Source organism: Maniola jurtina, chromosome 19, assembly GCF_905333055.1.
Source record: "Maniola jurtina chromosome 19, ilManJurt1.1, whole genome shotgun sequence".
Taxonomy (NCBI): domain Eukaryota; kingdom Metazoa; phylum Arthropoda; class Insecta; order Lepidoptera; family Nymphalidae; genus Maniola; species Maniola jurtina.
In genome coordinates, this window is record NC_060047.1 from 12711457 (window position 1) to 12734223 (window position 22767).

Genomic DNA, 22767 nt, shown 5'->3' on the forward strand with positions numbered 1-22767 from the left:
GACTTCAAAAACCAAAAACACTAAAAAGTAGAAAATAATTTTTGTTTAGCTACACATGTAATGTACCTAGGTATGAAGTCGAGCGAGCATATTAAAACAAAATTAGAAATCCAAGAGTGAAGCTCGCCCGACTTCATACCTAGGTACATTACATGTGTAGCTAAACAAAAATTATTTTCTACTTTTTAGTGTTTTTGGTTTTTGAAGTCGGTTTTATTTTTCTTTTGAAAATTTTTTATTTCACAATTTTTAGTGGCCCCACTGTACTATAATATTATGCTATGCCCAGTTAAAACCCTACTGTTTACTAAGCTATTACAGTGATCGCGAGCAATTTGCTCTTATCCATTGAGGAGTTCTGTTCTCCATCTCCGAAGATATTCATCAGATCTTCACCAAATTTATATGGGACCACCTGCACAGTATGCCCTTTCAAACAAAATAAAAATTTTCCAAATCGGTCCAGGGGTCTTTGAGTAATCGGGGAACATACATTAAAAAAAAAAAAAAAAAAACCGAAACGAATTGAGAACCTCCTCCTTTTTTGGAAGTCGGTTAAAAACTCACGTCACTGGCAAGATCGGAGCAAAGAGACCTCGCGGACATAGCACGAGGCGAGGGTCGACCAAATTAAGGAAGCGGTCGACATACCTATCTGCAATGCTATTCATACAAATGCAAAGAAACCGGAGAAATATAGAACAGTTTTATCGAAGAGTATCTCTATGATCCTCAAAATGAAAGTAATGACGTAAATACGAATAAGTTTAAAAAACAAACTCTGAAACTAAAATTTCCGTTAGGTACTCAATCATTGTTTACGGCGAATCGAAACTGAAAGTCGTCATTTGTCAAATCACATACATTAATTAACTCAACTGAGCAGTTTTCACGAAAAACAGCACTCTATCCCAAGCTTTTGATATCAATCGTTTGAGTTTTATGAGAAATCGGTATTAGCTTGTACACAGGATTTAAATGCGTATGAATTTTATATATATATATTTATTAAATTACGTTCATTATTTATATTTTACATGAAGGCGTATCTGCTTTTAACTGATTACGAATAACGTCACCGTCCGTGAATCTTGCACGCCATTTTGGTCATTATACCTTTGAATTAACGACAATAATCGCGTGTACGTATTTTATCAGACTGGTACATCTGTCGTTATAGCCTGGTGGCACGTTTTGGGTCATCGTAGTTTGTTGCCAAATTTTGTGTGCTAATAGTTTTGAAACAAATGCTCAAATACCATTCACGTCATTAGAATGTTGATAAGATAAGCCTCATTAAATGAGGTGATCTTTTCGCGCGAGTAGATTGGATGTCGTCCACATAAGGATGCCAACGCTCACGATTTTTCGCTATTCTGTGGTAGAACGGTGAAGGAGGAACAAGATTGTAGAGTTCCTGAACACTATAAATATATCCGATATAAGACCGATAAGGAGGCGACATTGCGACGGTGTTGTAGTCTTATTTTTATTCAGATACAAGTTAGCCCTTGACTACAATCTCACTTGGTGGTAAGTGATGATGCAGTCTAAGATGGAAGTGGGCTAACCTGGAAGGCGGTATGGCAGTTTTTACTAAACCCATATCCCGTTGGTTTCTACACGGCATCGTATCGGAACGCTCAATCGCTTGGCGGCACGACGTTGCCGGTAGAGTGGTAACTCGGCCGAAGCCTCCCACCAGTCCAGACCAGAGATTTAGAAATTATACAATTCCAAACTCCTGCCGTTAATCGAACCCGGGATCTCCCACTTAAAAGACCACAGCTCTCATCCATCGAGTTGGTACTTTTATTAGATCTATCCCAGAGGTAGCATAACAGTATTCCATGCCAGACCGAAACTAAGCGTGGTGTGAGGCGTTGTTTTGATGTGAAGTACCGCTTTTCCTTGTTCCGTTCAGCGTTATCAAGCTTTTTGGCAGCTGTCTTGGCCTAATAATCTTCTTTTTTTTTAACAATATTGACCATAATATTACTCATAACTAATATTCCCCTTTCCCCTCCTTGTGCTAGGAGCAGCTCTACGACAATAGTGCAACGGGTGTGGTTTAAACCGCGCGCCGATCTTTCGGAGTCCAGTCCTATTGAGTCTCATAATGCAGTAACACCTTGACATCACTTCAGCGGAGCGGGGACGTGTTCAACGAACCAACAAAAAGTCAACTAACTGATTGGTTAACAGCACACACGGTGCCATTTTGCTCCTCTCAGCTAGAACGGACAGGCACCCTTAATATCCCATAGGAGTACGGAGTTTAGGACCCCTCACAAACATCACAGACATACCTACAGTTGGATAACTATGGAGCTTTCGTTAGCTTTACGCATCACACTAATATTATAAAGGTGAAAGTTTGTGTGTGTATGTTTGTTACTCCTTCACGCAGAAACTACTGGACGGATTTGGCTGAAATTGAGAAAGGAGATAGATAATATCCTGGATTAGCACATAGACTACTTTTTATCCCGGAAAATCAAAGAGTTCCCGCGGGATTTCAAAAAACCTAAATCCACGCGGGCGAAGTCGCGGGCATCGGCTAGTAATTAGATAATTGCGTCACAGACTACTAAAACCTAAGCTTAGCCTTTTGCAAACTGTCTTTCACCGCAAATTTGCATAATATGTTTTCTTTTATACTTCTTCCTTATATTTTTTCTTCCTCGGCTTAGCTGTCTCACCTAAGTAAAGTCCACTTTCCGACATTTACCATTCCTTTTGTATCGTCATGGGTGATTTGGCGAAGTTGATCGTAATCTTGTTAATTTGCTTAATTAAGGGAAATAAAATTTAGGGACCTTACGCACCAAGCTTCCACGACCACGGCCAGTGATAGCAGCGCGCGTCCAGGTGAAGTTATTAGTTAAGTCACGGGGAAACCGGAAAATCTAGTCCGGACGGATTTCCGCACTAGATTTTCCGGTCAAGACTAGCACACCAAGGGTTCCATATAATCGTACAAGATTATGTTCTATGCAATTTACTTTACTTACACTTTATAGCGGCAATAGATGTTACACTCCGTGAAAATTTCAACTCTACCTTTCATGAACTCTACGGTTCATGAGATACAGCCCGCTAACAGACAGACGGACAGATGGACAGCGGAGGTTGGCACTCTTCGAGTACGAAACCCTAAAACACGCTTTAGTTACCTAAAAAGCTAGTAAAAAAATCACATTGCACCGAAGTTCGGTCATCGCGCATGAGTCGCCCCGCTGATGTAATCGGCAATCGCAGCTATACGGGGAACACAATATAAGGCACGCCGCAAACTTTCATTTCCTTTATTGGAACTATCGGCAGATCTCACTTCTTACATCGCTGAGGCAGACGCGCACATAAACGAGAAACGAAATGATAGCTTTGAAACCGACTATAAATGCTTTCTAAAAGGAGCAATTATTTTACACTAGCTGATGCCCGCAGCTTCGCCCGCGTGGATTGGTCAGATCCCCTGCAGCATCAGGATTGAGGAGTTGGACTCCAAATTTTTTATGAAACAATGTCGCAAAGTTCCTCTATCGAATAAAAAAGAAATGACGCAAATCGGTTCAGAAATCTCGGAGATTTCGGTGTACATAGGTAGAAAAACACAACTCCCTTTTTAAAAGTCGGTTAAAAAAGTAGCCTATTTTACGCCCTGGTCAATCCTCTACTTGCCTGTGAAAGTCCCGTCAAAATCGGTTCAGCCGTTCCAAAGATTAGCCTTTTCAAACAGACAGACAGACAGACAGACAGACAGACAGACAGACAGACAGACAGACAGACAAAAATTTTAAAAACGTGTGATTCAGTTATGGTATCGTTCAAATAACCATATGAGCTTAATATGAGGTAGTTATTTCGAAATTACAGACAGACACTCCAATTTTATTTATTAGTATAGATGTATAAGACTTCCGTGTAAACTTTTAAAACAATAAAGTTCTGATGTTTGAAGTGAAGTTCCTAACGGAAACAAACGAATCGAAAACGCACATCATTCAAAGTCAAAGTCCTTATATAAATTGGGTACCATTGTACACTTTATGATTGTTAAATTGTCGAATTTGTCAGATTTTTAGTACAGAAGCTTACAGAAGATAATAGAACAATGTTGAAATGCACCAAGCGACAGAAAATCAATTTTTTACTATACCTATCGCTATGTATCGGCAGTTCGCGGGTAGTAGTCGGGTTTTAGTGCTGTTTAAATTTATCTTGTTTAATACTATGTAGAAAAACGCGTAGTCACAAAGCGGCCTTATACAGTCCACACAAACCGGAGTATTTAGCAAGGCTTAGCGCAAACATGATAATTAGCTCGGCCGCAAGGACGCTCCTCGAGCGCGGACTTCAGTCAACGAGTCAAGTTGGAGTTAACTTAACTGTGAAAGGAAAAAATATTCGCTCATTCATCTTTTTCCCCGGTAACTAAGGGTTGCCTGAATGAGACTGTTTCAGCATTAAGAAAAGAGTTAAGTATTACCGCCTTCTTTTTTAGGGTTCCGTACATCAAAAGGAAAAATGGAACCCTTATAGGATCACTTTGTTGTCTGTCTGTCTATCTGTCTCTCTGTCCGTCTGTCGTGTCTGTCAAGAAAACCTATAGGGTACTTTATTTAGCCTGCAATGTTAGTAGATCTATTTATCAAATAAATAAATAAAATATTTTTTATTAAATTCAACTTTTACAAGTACATACATACTTTTGAATCGTCAATTGCATCTACCACTGGTTCGGAACGCCTATCGTCAAGTAGATGCATTTCGATCCTTCCCTAGAGTTTGAACGCAGCTTTGTGTTTGGTAACCGTATACTCCAGTGTGCCTTCTAACATTGGATTTGAAGTTTGCTTGTTAGTTTACAAATCAAATATTTGCAAGTCGACTCGTCACCAAGTGTTTGTCTACATTGCAATAGGTTTTGACACCTTTTCATCATACTTATTTACAGTTCACTTCAGCTTCGCAACCCATTTAGCTATCGCTTACTCTGGTTCTCCTACGGATCTCCTCATTTCTGATTTGGTCACGTAAAGAAACTCCAAGTATAACTAGCTCAAGCTCTCTCTATCGTCCGTTAGTGACTGAGCTTTCTTATGATACTCATAGTAGTATTTTTTTAATAATAAAATGGCGAGCAAACGAGCAGGCGGGTCACCTGATGTTAATTCATTACCTTCGCCCATGAACATTTGTAGCACCAGAGGTACCACCGATAGATTGCTGGCCTTTCAGGAATTTTTTGGTCCGCCCCTTGAATAAACCCCACGTTGTCATCTAGTGGGAACACCGCCGATGTGAGTTGATGTATACTTATAGGTATTTACAAACCGCAAGCTTCGATTCACGACAGTATGGTTCAACAATCGACGTCGCAGTCATTTTACGAATATTGCTGACTGCGCCAATCAGGCAGCGCACATGGACGAAACATTGGAATGAAAAAGTTCCTACAAACCCTACTTAGTTAGCTTCGCGTATAACCGCATTGCCATCGGATATTCCAATCTCGTTTAGATTTTGAGATAGTCCCCGTCACAAAAATGGTCTAAAACTGACAACTTTGACGGTAAGTATTTGATTTCTTCTTTTGTTTTAAGATTCAATATTTTGGGAATTGAAATTCAACATTTTGGGCCTGAAGGCATCAATATCACTTTAATTCATGAATCCTCATCGGTGTACGGGAATGGATAACCCAATTTCCCGTAATTTCCGCGTCAGTCGGCAGGATGCCCCGGTCGCCGTCATTAAAATAATGAAACGTGTTCCGTCATTACCATTTTACGTCTGATTACTCCGAGTCGGGTTAATCAAGTACAACAGAACGTACTCACGAGTGTTTGCGTAACACTTGTAATTTTACATATTTACTTACATTGTAATTACAGCTGGTGTTTTACTTTATTTGTCGTTCGTGCTTATCCAGAGTCGTTACGGACAACCATCGGGGCGATTGCGCACTGCATCCGATCCGAATCCGTGAAAATACGTTCCGAAGTAGTCATAGAACTATTTGTATGAATATAGCTTACGCACTAACTCCGACTTCCGTCATCCGAGTTCTCTCCGTCATCAGTGAGAATATCTCGGATTCAAATCGGACATTAATATGAGGTCAAAGATGTACACTGAATAGCATTTATTTGGATCAGAGATCGGATTAGTGCATCACTCTTCACACTAATATTATAAAGGCGAAAGTTTGTGTGTATGTTTGTTACTCCTTCACGCAAAAACTACTGGACGGATTTGACTCGGATCGGATGAGGGCGTAACCTCTCTTGAAGTCTGCACCACTACAATAGTCGGAATTCCACTGACTCGTGTGAAGCGATTCGCTTTATCGTTTCTAACATGAACTGCCAGAGTTAGGAATGCCCTTCTGGATTTTGTTCCCCGCCAACGGGGATGATGACTACTAGTCAAATCAGCGACTTTTTGTCAAACGTCAAAACGCTCGCTTAATATGCGATATTGTATGAAATGTGACGTCATAAACATTCGATGTGATTCGCCGTACTTTCTTAGTTAAGTTCTTAGTAAATCGGTAACTTAAAATGGTTAAAAAACTTAAAACTTAATTCGGGATGATGTAAGGACTAAGGATTCTAACGACAATACATACCTACATCCAAATATGTCAAATTTAGAATTTATGGTGGAATTAAAAAACTCACATAATACATACATGAAGCCTGAAAACTTTGCACTCCTTTTTAAGGCAGTCGTGTACTTACTAAATAATTAGAAAACGGTTTTTTTAAACTCCTTCCAAACTAAGCCTAAGAGGCGCGTGCGATTCCATAGACAAATGCTTGTTCTTTTTAGCAGTGCTGCTCAAATAGTACGGGATTGTGTAAGTTTAAAGTCATTTGGAAGCTCTTTGCTCAGCTATTCCGATTTTATCGCCGCTGACATCACCTTGCCATAATAAATTCACCAACTTACGCAGTTTTATACTTATGAACCAAAAAAATTATATTACATCTAACGAAGCTAGCGATTGTTGAAATATTAGCCTTGACACGCCCTGATGCGTTACAAGGAACTTTGTTCGTATGATGTGAGGAACGACAAAAAATGTTTTAGCTGTCTTTGGACTATTTATTTTATAATCTATCCACGGAAAGAAGTTAGTATAGCGCTCTCTCTGCTACGTAATCCCATACAAATAATAAAAACAAGAATCTCAGAAAGCGTTAATCATTTTGAATCACCAACCAATCACAAACGAAACTATGTTTTCGAATTCGAATGTTTTTTGAAAACATGCTTTAACGGTGAAGGAAAAATTGTGAGGAGACCTGCATGATAGAGAGTTCTCCATAATGTTCTCAAATGTGTGAAGTCTGTCGATCCATACTTGGCCAGCGTGGTAAACTATGGCTCAACCTATCTCATTCTGAAAGGAAACCCGTGCTCAAAAGTTGTATTGTAATACTTCGTGCGCGTGGACTAAACAAATTTCAAACCCCTATTTTATTACCCTTTAGGGGTAAAATTTTCAAAAATCCTTTCTTAGCGGGTGTTTACGTCATAATAGCCATCTGCATGCCCGATCCGTCCAGTTCCAGTAGTTTGAGCTGTGCATTGATAGATCAGTCAGTTAGTCAGTTTTTCCTTTTATTTTAGATTAATTTTGTGCATGTGTCTCGGCACACCTACTGGCAAGATGTAATATTCTCGCATAGGCTCCGCATAATGGCAAAGAAGGCTTGTTGTCTTTGTCCCGGAGTGGCTAAGTAGGCGCAACCAAGCTGACAGATCTGGGTCAGGCCGGGAAATATATCTACTCTATGAAATACCGCCCTAGCTTAAGAGGCCATAACGAAACAAAAATCTGAGAAGGCTAGATTTATGTATACCGGGGAAGATAAGGCAATAAAGCAATGGTAGCCAGGCCACGACCATGGGAGCAAAATATCAAATTATAGTGTTTTAATTTTAAACAATGTAAATAATAGGTAAATACAAACTATCTTAAATTATAACTATAGTTTGTTACGGCTATACTCACGTACTTAGTCGACGTAAGGCGTAAGCCCGTCTAGTTTGGAACCCATCCGGGGTCCTTTTTCATTTTTTTTTCAGATTTTTTTACTTTCCAAATATTCCTCCATTGTACCTAGGTACCTTAGCAAATAAAAGCGTCATTTTTGAGAATTTTTTGTAATGTAAAGGAGCCTTTATTCACGTAGATCTACAAAGCGAAGACGGGCGCTTTATTCCAGCCCACGCAGCCTCTTCTCCACTGAGGCTCGCGGTTTTTAATGAGATATAACCGGAATTAAATCTCTGACGTCTAAAAAATGTTGGATTTCACGCGAATTTTAGCGCAAAAACTGGTCAGTCAGTCGAGTGGCAGTTAATTTACACTTCAAGTTTAAATGCTGAATGAAACTTAAATTGTATTATATTATTATACCTACTAGATCCCGACTGTTTTTATCTTATTAAAAAGGTTTCTCAAGTTGAGGCAGCTGGAGCTGACCGAGGCTAATTCAATTGGATACGAAGAAGCTTTACAAATAAATATTTGGACTTAGCCTAGCACTAAAGTAAGAGCGGCCATTTACGGTCATACATACAATATACATATTTTGATGTAACATCCGTTAGGTCAATTTTATCTCACCCGGACCTTTACAACGCATCAATTAACACTCATTTATCAAGATCGGCCCATAAGTTTAGGCGCTACGGTGGAACACACAGAATCTGACTCAAACATACATACATAGACAGTTAAAATCATAACCCTTCCTTTTGGCTTTGCCGTAGTCGGGTAAAGAGGAGGCAGGGAGTAAGTACAAAGGTAACACTTACCAGGATAGAAGTCGTGAGACTTGGACATCTTGACCCTCGCGCCGGTGTCCTTCTGCAGCTGCGCGATGGTCTCGCCCCCCTTGCCGATGATGGCGCCGGCCACCATGGACGGCACCAGCACCTTGAAGTGGTACGTCGGCTCCACGGCTGGCGAACATAATGCGCTATTTACTACGTGAAGTGTGCGCTTACTATACGAAGGAATACAGCTTAGCAAATGTACAGTTGGGTTTGGATACCGCGTAAGGGGGCCACACCTCACAAACTTGAGGTACCTAGACTTCTGTCGGTCGCGGCCGAAGCGAATGACTCGCCATGCTAAATACTATGAACATGTATGGCACCGTTTTGCCACTTCCATATTGTTTAGTATTGCAGCGCGCGTCTTTCGCTTCGGCCGCGACCAACAGAAGTCTACTTTTAGAGCTTCACTACACAAACTCCTTTTAAAATATCGCTGGTTAATGAAATACAATAATTATAGAGATGGTTATATTTAAAGAAAGATCTAGATATTTTCTAACGTGTTGAAAAAATTCTTTTCTACGTCAGAATGTAGAAAATTTGTGCTCTAATCTTTATTCAGCCCACTATTATGGTATTCAAGTCATAAGACTCATGAGTTTTGACGTATAAAATGCGTAACACTCGAGGTTACGAATTGAATACCACACCGAGTAAGGTTTGACGTGTACATTGTTTAGGAGGACTCGGGAATATTTGAGAGTAATACTTGCATGCCCAACTGTATGATTGCTAAACTGTGGGAAATATTGTGTCTTCAAATATTACAGGAGTCATATTAGAATTTAGAATATCTGAAGAATATAGAAATAATCAGCTACTTATTCTGTATTCATATTGAATTTCTTATTGCATGGATAGATTATTCAATTTCCGTACGAAACGAACTGGAAAAGGCCTGGATTGACATCAAATGTGGCGTATGTTGTAAATAAATGAGCAGATTCATCGAAGCCGATGTCGCTTGCCGCCAGGGTCAAGGCTCGACCCTTAGTGAAATAGGTATTTTATAAGCACGACTACATAATGTATTAAACTAAACCCAACTTAGTAGTTTAGTTAGGGTCATGACAGATTACGGTTGAGTCCGTAATCTGTCCGATGATCTGATAGTTCAAGTCTGAATGCTGATGTCGGTCGCTTGTACGAATAACGTACGCGACTAAGTTGCTTCGGATTGCTATCGATAAGCTGATAGTTGTTGTAGTTTACAAAATCCATACTAATATTCTAATTCCGAAAGTATGCGTCTGTCTGTTTGCTACGTTTGCACGGCCCAACCGCTAAACCAATTTTAATGAAATTTGGTACAGACTTGGGGTACATCCTGGGGAGACACAGGCTACTTTTTATCCCGGAAAATCAAAGAGTTTCTACAGGATTTATAAAACCGAAACCAACGCGGGCGAAGCCGCGGGAATCCTCTAGTCAAGAATTAAAAATCAAAAACAACTCCTCTGCCACATTATTATTTTTTAAATAGTCAGTGTCACTCTGATATAAGGCTTCTAGGTCCCTAGGTGTTGAATTTCTCGTGGCTATTGAGCAGCTGAATTACAAGTAAATAAAGGTCTACAAAATGCGGATAATCAACCGACTTCAAAAAAAGGAGGAGGTTCTCAATTCGTCGGATCTTTTATTTATAGGTATTTAGTTTGACGAAAAAAAACTACACATAATTATACTTTCAAAATTAAAAAAAAAAATTCAAGTTAATCAAGATTTGAAGACACAGTATTCCTTATGATAATAAAAATAGTTCATGGAGAAGAGATGTCTGATATAACGGGCCTTCTTCTTGGGCCTTATTCGCTGAGACAATCGAAATGTGAGGACGCGTTTATGACTAGCTGATTGGCCCTGGCTTCGTTTGGGTAGCGTTTTTGAAAATACTCTTTTAATAGTGATCTAACATAGAAGAGAAAACCTACGGTTACAAAAGGTGACCGCCCAGAACTGGACCCAATCTAGAATGTCTAAAAAGATTCTAGGCCTAATGGCTTAAGTAGAGTGAACTAGAGTGAGGGAACTACGGTTTGGTTTGATCCTGAACCGACGATATTATTTCAAATATTAGGCTATGGGTGACGTGGAATCAAAAAAAATAGGCGTTTCATAAGCTACCTAGCGTCAAATGTTTTGACGCCTGCCAGTGACGTCGTAGCCTCGATGTTTTGTTAGAAGTTCCCTTACTGTCGAGAACTGTGCTTGAGTTGCACGCCGATATGTCAATCAATTCATCCTTTTAAATGTACCTATAGAAGATATCGTCTCAATGATCGTGTCGCAGAGAATAAGGGCCAAAAAGATTCATAAACCCGCAATGTCACAGTGGTATAAAGAGCAAAAGCGAATATAATGCATACATTTTAAGAAAGGACTCGCCATACTTGCTCTGTGTGTCAACTGTCATGTCAAAAGGACTAAAATCTTACTTTTGACATGGCAGTTGACACATTATATGTACAATTGTTAAAAAAATTACAGATGACAATAAAATTAAAATGAAATTAAAATTAGAAATTGTCCCCAAAAGGAGATTGTACGGTAGGATTATTTACGGTTATACCTAATCACGATGTACGGCAACTTCAGTATGGGATTCTCAGGGCACTCAGAGTATACCCTGAGGACCTGAACCTCAGAACCAAACATATAAAGCAAGTATGCCGAGTCCTTTTTCAAAATTTATGCAATATATTCATAACGATGTTTACTTCATAAGCTCATAAAATTGAACAATCTCTGAACAGTGGAGTGCACACTTTATGTATTATAATGTTTTTATGTATTCTGTGTATTTTATTAACCACACCTTGTGCTGATGTCAGTCGCTTGGTGCAGTTGTATGACGAGTTGACCAACTAGTTGATAATTGAGTTGTTAGTCTAGTAGAGATTGATATTTTAGTTGATTCGAATTAGCGTTTGATAATAATGATAATTGGATTTTCAATGATAATTACTAATTACATGGAAACAGATTTGATTTAGAGAGGCTAGGTTGATAAACTAAAATCACGAAAGAGCGCAGGAACAAAGAAACTTATATTTAACTACACATTGAACAGCTATTGTTAAAAGTGCCAGTTGAATACACATCGATGATGATAAGGGCATGAATATAATAACTAACTAACCAAGGCGTTGAAAACAAGGTCTAAAGCCTTGTCATCTGAGAGGTGCACACTTTGAACCGCTTAGAGAAGCACAACTTAATTTGGACACTGGGATCGATAGGGTTCTGGACTGTTGTAATAAAATGATGTGATGCTATGTATAGCGGTAGTTTATGAGGCTAGAATTTATTATTAAAGAGAATAATGAAAAAAAAAAAAAATTATTTATATTTTATTCTAAACCAATTTGGGCTATGATAATAAACAACTGACAGTGAATTACACAGTTAACTTGATTCGTGAGCAGAATTGAAGGCTACATTACAGCCGACTCATTTACATTTAATTATCATGCTCAATAATTTTATTGAACTATCAATAATGGAAATATGAGACACTTCACACTGATGGATACAACTACCTAAAGACTCAAGACAACACTCCATACAAGCGAACTGATTTAATAATTAATCTATTACTACTACCGGTACATCGATGTGTCCGCACACGATTTGTGTGTGTAGGTGTGTGGGTAGCGCTAGGGCTGCAGTCTGAGCGCAGCCAATTGAGCGGGACAAGGACAACGTTATACGTAAGCAACATCAATACTTCTCGATGGCGTGACAATATGAGAGCCGAGTAACGAAACGATACGTAAGTCATAAAGACTCTTGGAAAAAATAGAGGTGATAGGCAAAATAAAGAAATATAACAAAGAGTTATAGTATTCCTTGCTCACCAAGAATCACACGGCAATTTGAAATGCCACATGAAGAAATTATTGTAATAGAAACCGAGAATAGAATTTAAAAATCCTCAAATTGTTGACCTATCAACCATCATAACCAAATAAAATCCAAAAAGTATTATGATTAGACAACAATGAAGAATTTAAAGTAACAAACTGACCTATCAACTAAGGACCATAAAATGAAATTATAAAAATTAAAATATCCTCAAAAGCAACATCAAAATTGTTGATCTATCTACCAACACACAGAACCAAATAAAATTCAATAGGTATTATGATAAGACAAGAGTGAAGAATTTAAAGTAACAAACTGACCTATCAACCAAAGTAGGTACGGTACATAAAGCGAAATGATCACAATAATTAATTATGCTAATTTATTACATGAATAAAATTCTATTGCTTTAAACCGGCTACAAGGGCATTTGAAACCAGTTTTTATTTATATTCTTCGAGACAATAGTGATGTATTATGATTGAGACATTCCTAATTGTGTTAAAATAGCACATATCATTATCCGAGACTTGTTAAAGAGCTCAGAGCAGCATTTGAGGTTAATTAATTTGGTTTCACTTTCAATGATGCAAATCGTCGGTTTAATGCAAGAACTACAGTTTACAACAACTTTGGTCTAGTCAAGACTACTTAGTTCATGGTTTGTTATAAACTGCATTTGAGTTCTTGCGATTAATAAGTTCTTGCAGTAAACCGATGATATATTTTAATTTAGATGAACTCACATCACAATAAAACAAAACAATTATATGATTACCAAATCAGCAAATGACATCTTTTTTGCTGTTTTTTATAATATGTGTTAGCTTTTTCAAAAAAACTATTTAAAATTTAAAATAATAAAACAGATATTTGACTCATTCGACGTCACACGATCTCTTCCGAGCAGCCATCTTGAATCGATTTGTATAAATACGGCTGCTTGACGGTTTTTAAGCCAGTCTCGCTCCGACTCGAGACTCAACGACTATTAATACTTTTGTGTTTGGGTCGCTATTTTGATTGAGTGATTGCAATAGCAATTGCGCCCCGATCCAATTAATATTGCAGTTGGGTTATTTAAAGATCAAAAGTCTTGATAAGCCTCTGAGCGTTGTGGCTTATGTCCTCGCGAAGGCTTAGTATAAAAGAACATTTTAATAACTTATAAAAATAGTTAAATTATAACGGCCCTTTTGGCCTAAGCTTACAGTTCAGAAGTGGGATAGAATTAACGCAAAAATCCACTTAAGCATACAAAATTATAGTCCACAAATGAATATGATTCGAAGTTAAGGGACAACCCTGGTCCTAGAATAAAATTGGTTGGGACAACCCTGGTCCATTCATTCAACACCCTTTAAGGGACAACCCTGGTCCACTCATTCAACACCCTTTAAGGGACAACCCTGGTCCTAGAGTAAAATGTGTTGGGACAATCCTGGTCCACTCATTCAACACCCTTTAAGGGACAACCCTGGTCCTAGAATAAAATGTGTCGGGACAACCCTGGTCCCGTAGTATTACGAACAACCGTGCCCCTATTAGTATTCTGGACAACCTGGCCTAATATTTATTTTCGTCGCTCGAGGTCGAACGACCCAATTTGGATGGCCGACTGTTAGCTTTTTCAAAAAAAACTATTTAAAATTTAAAATAATAAAACAGATATTTGACTCATTCGACGTCACACGATCTCTTCCGAGCAGCCATCTTGAATCGATTTGTATAAATACGGCTGCTTGACGGTTTTTAAGCCAGTCTCGCTCCGACTCGAGACTCAACGACTATTAATACTTTTGTGTTTGGGTCGCTATTTTGATTTAGTGATTGCAATAGCAATTGCGCCCCGATCCAATTAATATTGCAGTTGGGTTATTTAAAGATCAAAAGTCTTGATAAGCCTCTGAGCGTTGTGGCTTATGTCCTCGCGAAGGCTTAGTATAAAAGAACATTTTAATAACTTATAAAAATAGTTAAATTATAACGGCCCTTTTGGCCTAAGCTTACATATGTAGTTGTATTTCATTCATCATTCGTGTTTCTTCGTCATTCGTTTGCTTACTTTGTCTTTCATCGTTCATCCTTCTTCGTCGTCTTCACCATCAATGAAAGACTAGCTCATGCTCGCGACTTCGTCCGTGTAGACTACACAGATTGTTAACCCCTCTTTTACCCCATCAAGGAATTTTCAAAAATCCTTTCTTAGCAGATGTCTACGTCATAATAGCTATATATGCGTGCCAAATTTCAGCCTGATCCGTCCAATAGTTTGAGCTGTACGTTGATAGATCAGCTAGTCAGTCAGTCAGTCTGTCAGCTTTTTCTTTATATATTTAGACGATGAAATAACTTTCATCCCAATGGTCGAGGAAACAATTCCAAACAAGTTTTTCATACCTTAAAAGATATCATCACACGTACCTCCACACGATTCACACATACCTACTGTAGATATAATTTGGCTCATTGTAAATACGCGAGGCAGCCCGTAATTTTGCCAAAGAACTAATTTCAACGTAGACATCGAGTAAATCATCACGACTGTCAGTCTCATTTATCACGGGGATTTGATTAATCTCTCGGCACAACCGAAATGTACGCAAGACATTGGGAGTTCTAAATCCATTTTCTGGAGTAAATTTTGTTCCTATTTCCTTAAAACAATATGGTTCTCATTAATACATCTTTATTAAGTAATATTAGCTGATGTCCGCGACTTCATCCGCGTGGATTTAGGTAAAATACCGTGGGAGCTCTTTGATTTTTGATTTTTGAAATAAAAAGTAGCCTGTGAAGTTCTAACAGTGTGAACTTAAAGCTCATTTTACACTAGGTATAGGATATATTATATGGTTTAGTTTATTTAGCTGTTACCTACTGTTATTAGTATTTTGGATAACACCACCTCCCACTGTCCATTTGTTCGTTTTCTCCCACAGCTAGGGAGAAAAACTTTCTCCCTAGTGTCTGGAAGTGATCGCTATTTACCGATAAGACCACTTAAAAGTACCTATACTTTAAGTTTTCTTTGTTTTGGTAACCCGTCATTTGTGTTTTGTACATTTTGTATATACATAAATATAGTCTAGCTTTAATTTGGAAATGTCTAGATTGAAGTACAGGCTAACCAAACTTTGTCGTTAATCGTTATGGCAGCGAATTGTTCCTATCCGTCCCCCTAATCTGTCCCCCCGGGGGGACGGTTAGGAATAAAAAGTTCGATCTGTCCCCCTACACGCGACGAGGGGACGGATCGAACTAATTCTTTCCGAACTGTCCCCCCGCTGATTTCTTAGGGGGACAGATTGGAAGTTCGATTTGTTGTCCCACTGCCACGGACGAGGGGACAGATCGAACTAATTCTTTCCAAACTGTCCCTCTGTTGCCAACGAACTAATCGAAAGAATCAGACAGATGAACAAATTATTCCTATTATCTGTACGCCAAAATAAAAATAATTAAGCATCTTTACTATTACGCTATCAGTTACCGCTATTGTAAAACAAACAGTGGATTGTGTAAGACTTTATTTACACTGGATCAATACTGTAAAGTTAATAAATGGGGTCTCAACGTTTCTAAATACTTTGCCGTGTCTTTTACACGTAATATTATGTATGATCTATTTGTGAAAACTTATTATTAGCTTTAATTTTCTTCTGCTCTTATCTATTTACTCTGTAAATCTCCCTTGTAAAAAAAAATTTGAGGGAAAAAAATTGTACAAAACACAATACAATAATTTTTATTTACTATCATCATTTTTATCCAGGCCTGAATAATAGTACATACTGATTCTCTTTTCATTAACCCCCGACCCAAAAAGAGAGGTGTCATAAGTTTGACATGTGTATCTGTGTATCTGTGTATCCGTGTATCTGTGTATCTGTCTATGGCATCGTAGCTCCTAAACGAATGAACCGATTTTAATTTAGTTTTTTTTTTTTGCTTGAAAGGTGGCTTGACCGAGAGTGTTCATAGCTATAGTCTAAATGAGTTCAGCCGTTTGAAAGTTATCAGCTCTTCTAGTTACTGTAACCTTCACTTGTCGGGGGTGTTATTACATTCAATTCTTAATTATTTTTATTTTGGCGTACAGATAATAGGAATAATTTGTTCATTTGTCTGATTCTTTCGATTAGTTCGTTGGCAACAGAGGGACAGTTTGGAAAGAATTAGTTCGATCTGTCCCCTCGTCCGTGGCAGTGGGACAAATCGAACTTTTTATTCCAATCTGTCCCCCTAAGAAATCAGCGGGGGGACAGTTCGGAAAGAATTAGTTCGATCCGTCCCCTCGTCGCGTGTAGGGGGACAGATCGAACTTTTTATTCCTAACCGTCCCCCCGGGGGGACAGATTAGGGGGACGGATAGGAACAATTCATGGCAGCTCGGCTACCGCACGTTCGGTAGCGTGATACCGCGTCGGCCAATAGAGCAAAGCCCACGTCAAAGCCTTTGTGCTGCGTTCCCTATAGCTTTTGATCGTTTATTTTTATCAGTCACTATCGGGCTCATGTGAGATATGAGGTCGTGTAAAGCTGAACGCACATGTCTATTCACAGTCCGCGTCGCACGCAACGGTTTTATTCAATGCTTACTGTCCGACCGAACCTTCAGCTTCTGCTCCATAAACTCTAGAACTACTGAAAACTGTTTTAATAATTCTTCTACCGTTAGAAAGCTACTTTATCCAGGAGTAACAAAAGTTACATATTATTATTTAACATGTATAGGTAGGTATGTACATCAAACTCCCGAGCAAAGCCGAGTCGTATTTTCAGGATGACAAAAACGAATTAAATACGGACGAATGCACAAACGCCCTAACTCTAGCTTTACTTTCGTTTTACATAGCGGCAGTCCTAATAGTACACCAGAGAGTGTACGGCTTTCAGAAAAAGGTTGCGGATGGCACGTACGGTGCGGAAAAATGTATGATCAACTTTAGCACCCACTATCAGGCTCGCACTAGATATGGTGCTGTGAAATGGCGCATTTGAATTCATTCGGCATGTTATTCCAAACCCCCGCTGTTTACCCGCCGCCAATATGGATGAGAGAAAAAGTAAATATTTCTGTTTGCGTTGTAAATTAAGAGTAGAGCTAGCTTTTTGGAAAAGCTGTTTAGCTTTTTACGGATTTTTTGTTTGAAAAAACATTTCGCGTGAAATGTTCCTGTTTCATAACGCTGGATTTGCTAAAATAAATGAATATGGAAAATTGAAAATGTATATGAACAACAATGTTAGTAATAGTAGTAAATTAAATAAGTAAACAGAAGTTGCCAGTAAAACCGAAGTTCAAAAATGTTGATCAAATAAAGGACTCTACTCTGACGAAATAGAGATGCTAACTGGCTTACATTTGAAGTAATTTGCTTAAAACCGACCAGTTTAGATACAAGAAGAAATATAGATATACATATAGGTATATTGAGAGGTAATTTTAAAAAACCAACATCCAGGCATCAGTTAGTATTGTAAATATAAATTGTAACAGTTTTTGTTTATGTTTTCATCTAAAAATTACATAAAAATTGAAGCAATCGACACGAAACGTAGGTCAAAGTCGGTTCACTAGAGCCCGACACAGGGCTTGACCTGAATTTCACGCCGCCGATCAAAGGGCAAAGGATAAGTACAGTTTTAGGTGATCGCGTACCACAAAACATAAATAAGAAGTACAAAAGTCGCACACAATACTGAAAATGCGCGTAAAGTTTGCAACATCCATCGATTGCATCGAAGAATTGCTAACGAAGCTAGGTCCGTCAGACGTCAGAGACAGGGATCTCTGTTTACACATTTTTAAAATCGTGTTCGTGATGCTCTTCATATCCTCAGAACTGACAAATGCTCTTCTAATGGCCGGCTGCATGTGATCTCCTCAGATAACCTCAGGATTATTGAAGCTAACTACTTGAACTTACTATCACGTCTACCCGGTAGTGGTTCATTACAAAAGTGATTCTCATCGTTTTACTTCTGTAGTACCAAACCCTCGGTGCGCTAGTCTCACTCGCACTTGGCCAGTTTTTTCACTCTACATGGCATTGCCATACATGCCGGGTACAGCTAGTTATTATATAAATGCGAAAGTGTATTTTGTTGGTTTATCCTTCAATCACGTCCCAACGGAGTGAGATGATTTTTTGCATGGGTATTGGGTATAGTTAAAAACTTGGAGAGTGACATAGGCTACTTTTTATCCCAGAGAATCAAAGAGTTCCCAGGGGATTTTTCAAAACCTAAATCTACGCGAACAAAGTCACCGGTATCAGTTACTAAAATAATAAAATAGGAATAAAAGAACGGGTCGAGAACCACCTCCTTCTTGGAAGTCGGTTAAAAAGAAGAAAAAATTATTTTTTTTCGACTATGAAACGACCCAGAATGGGTTGACAGCTCAGCGTACTGCGTAATGCACTGCATTTTATGCGCAAACATGCATCGGTATGCTGTGAGTACGAGCCGAGCGCAGATTTTCAGCTACAAATCTATTAAAAACTAGACAATACCTTCAATAAAGCGAAAAAAGAAGCCTTAACAACATGCCGAAAGTGTCGAGTGTTGACCCAATAATACGTAAAATGCGAGAGACACTACGTCACACACACAAGGTCACGCATCGCCAACACGATTGATACGCAACTAATACCGACAAATCCGTTTTACCTACTTTGCGCCTAGCCTCATCCCGGGCCTCTGAAACCCTTGCAATAGTTGAACTAAAGAGAAGCCGTAGTTGGAACTAAGTCGGATAGACATGGCTGACCCAGTAAGATGTAGAGTGCCAATCGCCATATATATTATGTATTTATGTTCACAATAAAACATTTTTAGCGACGGGCGAAGACGGTAACTGGATGCTAGACGAAACCAGACCAAAGGTTTATCAAAAAATCAGGGAGGTAGTTCAACTGACATGTAAATTACGTAAATTATTGAAATTATTGCAATTTTCGACATAATATAATAATAGTTTCAGGATATACACCCTTAAATAATACATACATGATATGTCCTAGACTGATACAACTGATTCATCTAAGATTTTGATATTAATATCCACAGACAAGCAGACGTTGGTACTTGGTAAGTTTGACCATAAACATGTTTTATCATGTTTCGTCATCATCCTAAAGGTATCCCCGAAGCTAGTATGACATCATCAAATCTCATCTCTACCTCCTTTCAGGATTTCCCTCCGATCCATTGCAACTATTGTAAATGTAGGGCAACATGTCATTCATTAAACTAAAATATCTACCTCATACAATACTGACCTCGGCAATTGTAGATGTACATGTAGATCATTAGGAACAATTAGCCTTTGAAACCATTACAATTATGGAAACAAAAGAGTAGCCTTGGCAATTGTAACTATATAGCCATTGTTGACCCAATAAAAAATAATATATGGGGCAATACTTCAAAACAAAACAACACATTAAAGGATCTATACCAAGAAGAATCATTATTGAGCTGCAATTCATACAAAAGAGTAGCCTGGGCAAATGTAAATAGAGCAATAAGTAGCTAACATGACGTGGTACGATAAAAACAGCAATTATCGAGAGGTAACAGAAATGTGAGCTATTGTAAATAGTGACAAGTCAAATAGCCTTATTGACCTAATAAAAACTAAATATAGCGCAGTGCGTCTTGGAAAATAACAAAACGTCCACACTTCATACATAAATGAGTAAATTATTTTGACGATTCAAAAGCACTTGTAAAAGTTTACTTGAATAAAAATATATTCTATTCTATTCTAACAAAAAATAGCTATTCTTATTGAGGAGGTCTATTAAATGTTACAATGATAGAAATGAAACGGAGATGTTGGCACTTGTAAATAGTGTAATAAGTCAAATAGCCTATAAAAATAAAGACCTAATAAAAACGAAACATGAGGCAGTACGCCATATAATAACGGAACACCCACACCTCATTAATATAAATAACGCAACAACAAATTAGCTATATTAAAACCATTTTGTTACAACAAGATGTTAGCAATCGTAAATAGTGAAATAAGTCCAATAGCTATAATTGACCTAATAAAAACTGAATATGGGCCAGTAGGTACGTCACGTAACGTAGCTGAAGTAGACAAGGATACAATGCCACCTACGTCCACAACAATTGAGTCGCATCCCACTGCCGCCGCGGCTCATTTGACCTCATTTCAAGCGGAGCGTGTCCTCCACCTGCCACGTGATACAGCTACACCATTCATGGTAACGTTATACAATCGTAGACAATTGGCGACGTTTTCATTAAAAACATCTTTAATAAATAATTAATTACCTATTTATCATTTCCATTAATTAGCGTAGGTAGTTCTCCGTAGTACTCCAAGAATTCGGCATCAAACAACGTCTTTTGACGTTAGTACAGACTCACATACAAAGTTCTTCGGACACGTCTCCCGGCGTAAGAGTGATCCATCGAGAGTCTCGTAGTTCAGCAGTAGGGCAAGTTAGAGTGCACCAAATGGCGAGGGAGGTTACTCATGCGACAGACCGACATACCAGACAGAAGAGAGAAATGCGAATGCTTGTGAGGTGCATAGCATCTGCCCCCAAAGACGTCACTTCGTGATGATCACGACCTCTCTGTCAAGAGTGTTGCCATAACGAGGAGAATGGCCCACTGCCACTACTGGCAGTAATTAAGATTAGAAGGCTGTTTATAGAGCGTACTTTGACTTTGCTCGGACTTAGGCTTCAGTTAAAACGTCTCGTTTTAAGTGTCTTAAGTCTAAGCAAAGTCAAAGTTGAAATCGATAGAGCTATCAATTTCAACCTAATAGCAGACAATAACTAGTCGTTTGAACAATTAAAGCAATAAAAAAAATTAAAACTTATAACATTATGAGCTCACGATTAGTTATGACACCGGCATTCGATGAGCTCATGACGAAAGACCTCAAGTTCAAATCTATGGCATGAGCATGACCGACAATTCGTGACAAGATTGTTTACTTAAGTCATAATACATTACCTTGAATGTTGGCTGGTATCACGAACATAGTAAAAACGTTACATAAAATTCTCACAACAGGTTACAGTAATTAATGTTTTCGGTAAGCAATTGCTTGTAGAATGTAGGTACAATATTGTAATTTAGTTCATTTGCACCAAAAAATTGAAGCAATTAAAAGAAAAAGATAAGAACTGGACAGGGAAGCACTTACATAATATCTCTGTTAGAGATCTCTACTGGTGACCCTTGGCAATGGGAGAGGTTGTAGAGCGAAAATAATACGTACAACAAAGATAATGGGACTTATTGGAAACAACAACGTTGTTCAGTAACTTCAGTAACTTATCAATGGATTACAAGATAGATTATATTAATTTCGGCCATAAATTAATTCGGCGTTGTGATAAATGTCCAGTCGGTGATATTGTCGGGCACTTGGAAAATTTAGGAAGTTCATACCCTATTTTATTTATTTATTTAAACACCTTTATTGCTTAATACTATGACAAAGAATAAAATACAGGATAGACTTAAAAACAAAGGGCGACCTTAGCTATAGTGATCTCTTCCAGGCAACCCATACCTAAGTTTTCCGGTATGAAAGCTACCTCTATATCAAACATATAAATCGGTTAAACGGATGGGCCTTTAAAAATTCCGTCGGAACTCTTTGATATTCCGTGATAAAAAGTAGCCTATGTCCTTCCATGGAATGTAAGCTATGTAATAAATTTCATTAAAATCGGTTGGGCTGTGAAAAGCTAGCAGACAAACAGACAGACCGAGACGGACACACTTTCGTATTTATAATATTAATAAAATGGATGTGGCAAATAAATTATTCATTCATTCAATGTTGGAAGCATTTGCTTGGATAGGTCTCCGGTGTGTTCGCAGCACGATCGACGAGGCAATTTAGCAGTTATTGCATATATCGATGCATCGATCGCTTGCAGTCAACAATTTATGCGAAAGGATTGAATAATTGATGTATGGACAACGGACAATGGATATTTTTAGATAGCAACGATAGAAAATTTATGAAGA

The 22767-nt window shown here is 38.3% G+C and overlaps 1 protein-coding gene across 7 annotated transcripts in view; it reads right to left on the reverse strand.

Moving 5' to 3' along the window:
* Positions 1 to 22767, reverse strand: part of LOC123874948 (RNA-binding protein Pasilla) — a 107912-nt gene that overhangs the window by 38797 nt on the left and 46348 nt on the right. For all 7 annotated transcript variants that reach the window (XR_006798038.1, XR_006798039.1, XM_045920538.1 and 4 more), the window contains one exon: positions 8839 to 8985. Coding sequence is in view for 5 of the 7 variants with exons in the window: in XM_045920538.1 (XP_045776494.1) it covers positions 8839 to 8985 (147 nt within the window). In the remaining 2 variants the exon portion in view is untranslated. The remainder of the gene's footprint in view (positions 1 to 8838; positions 8986 to 22767) is intronic.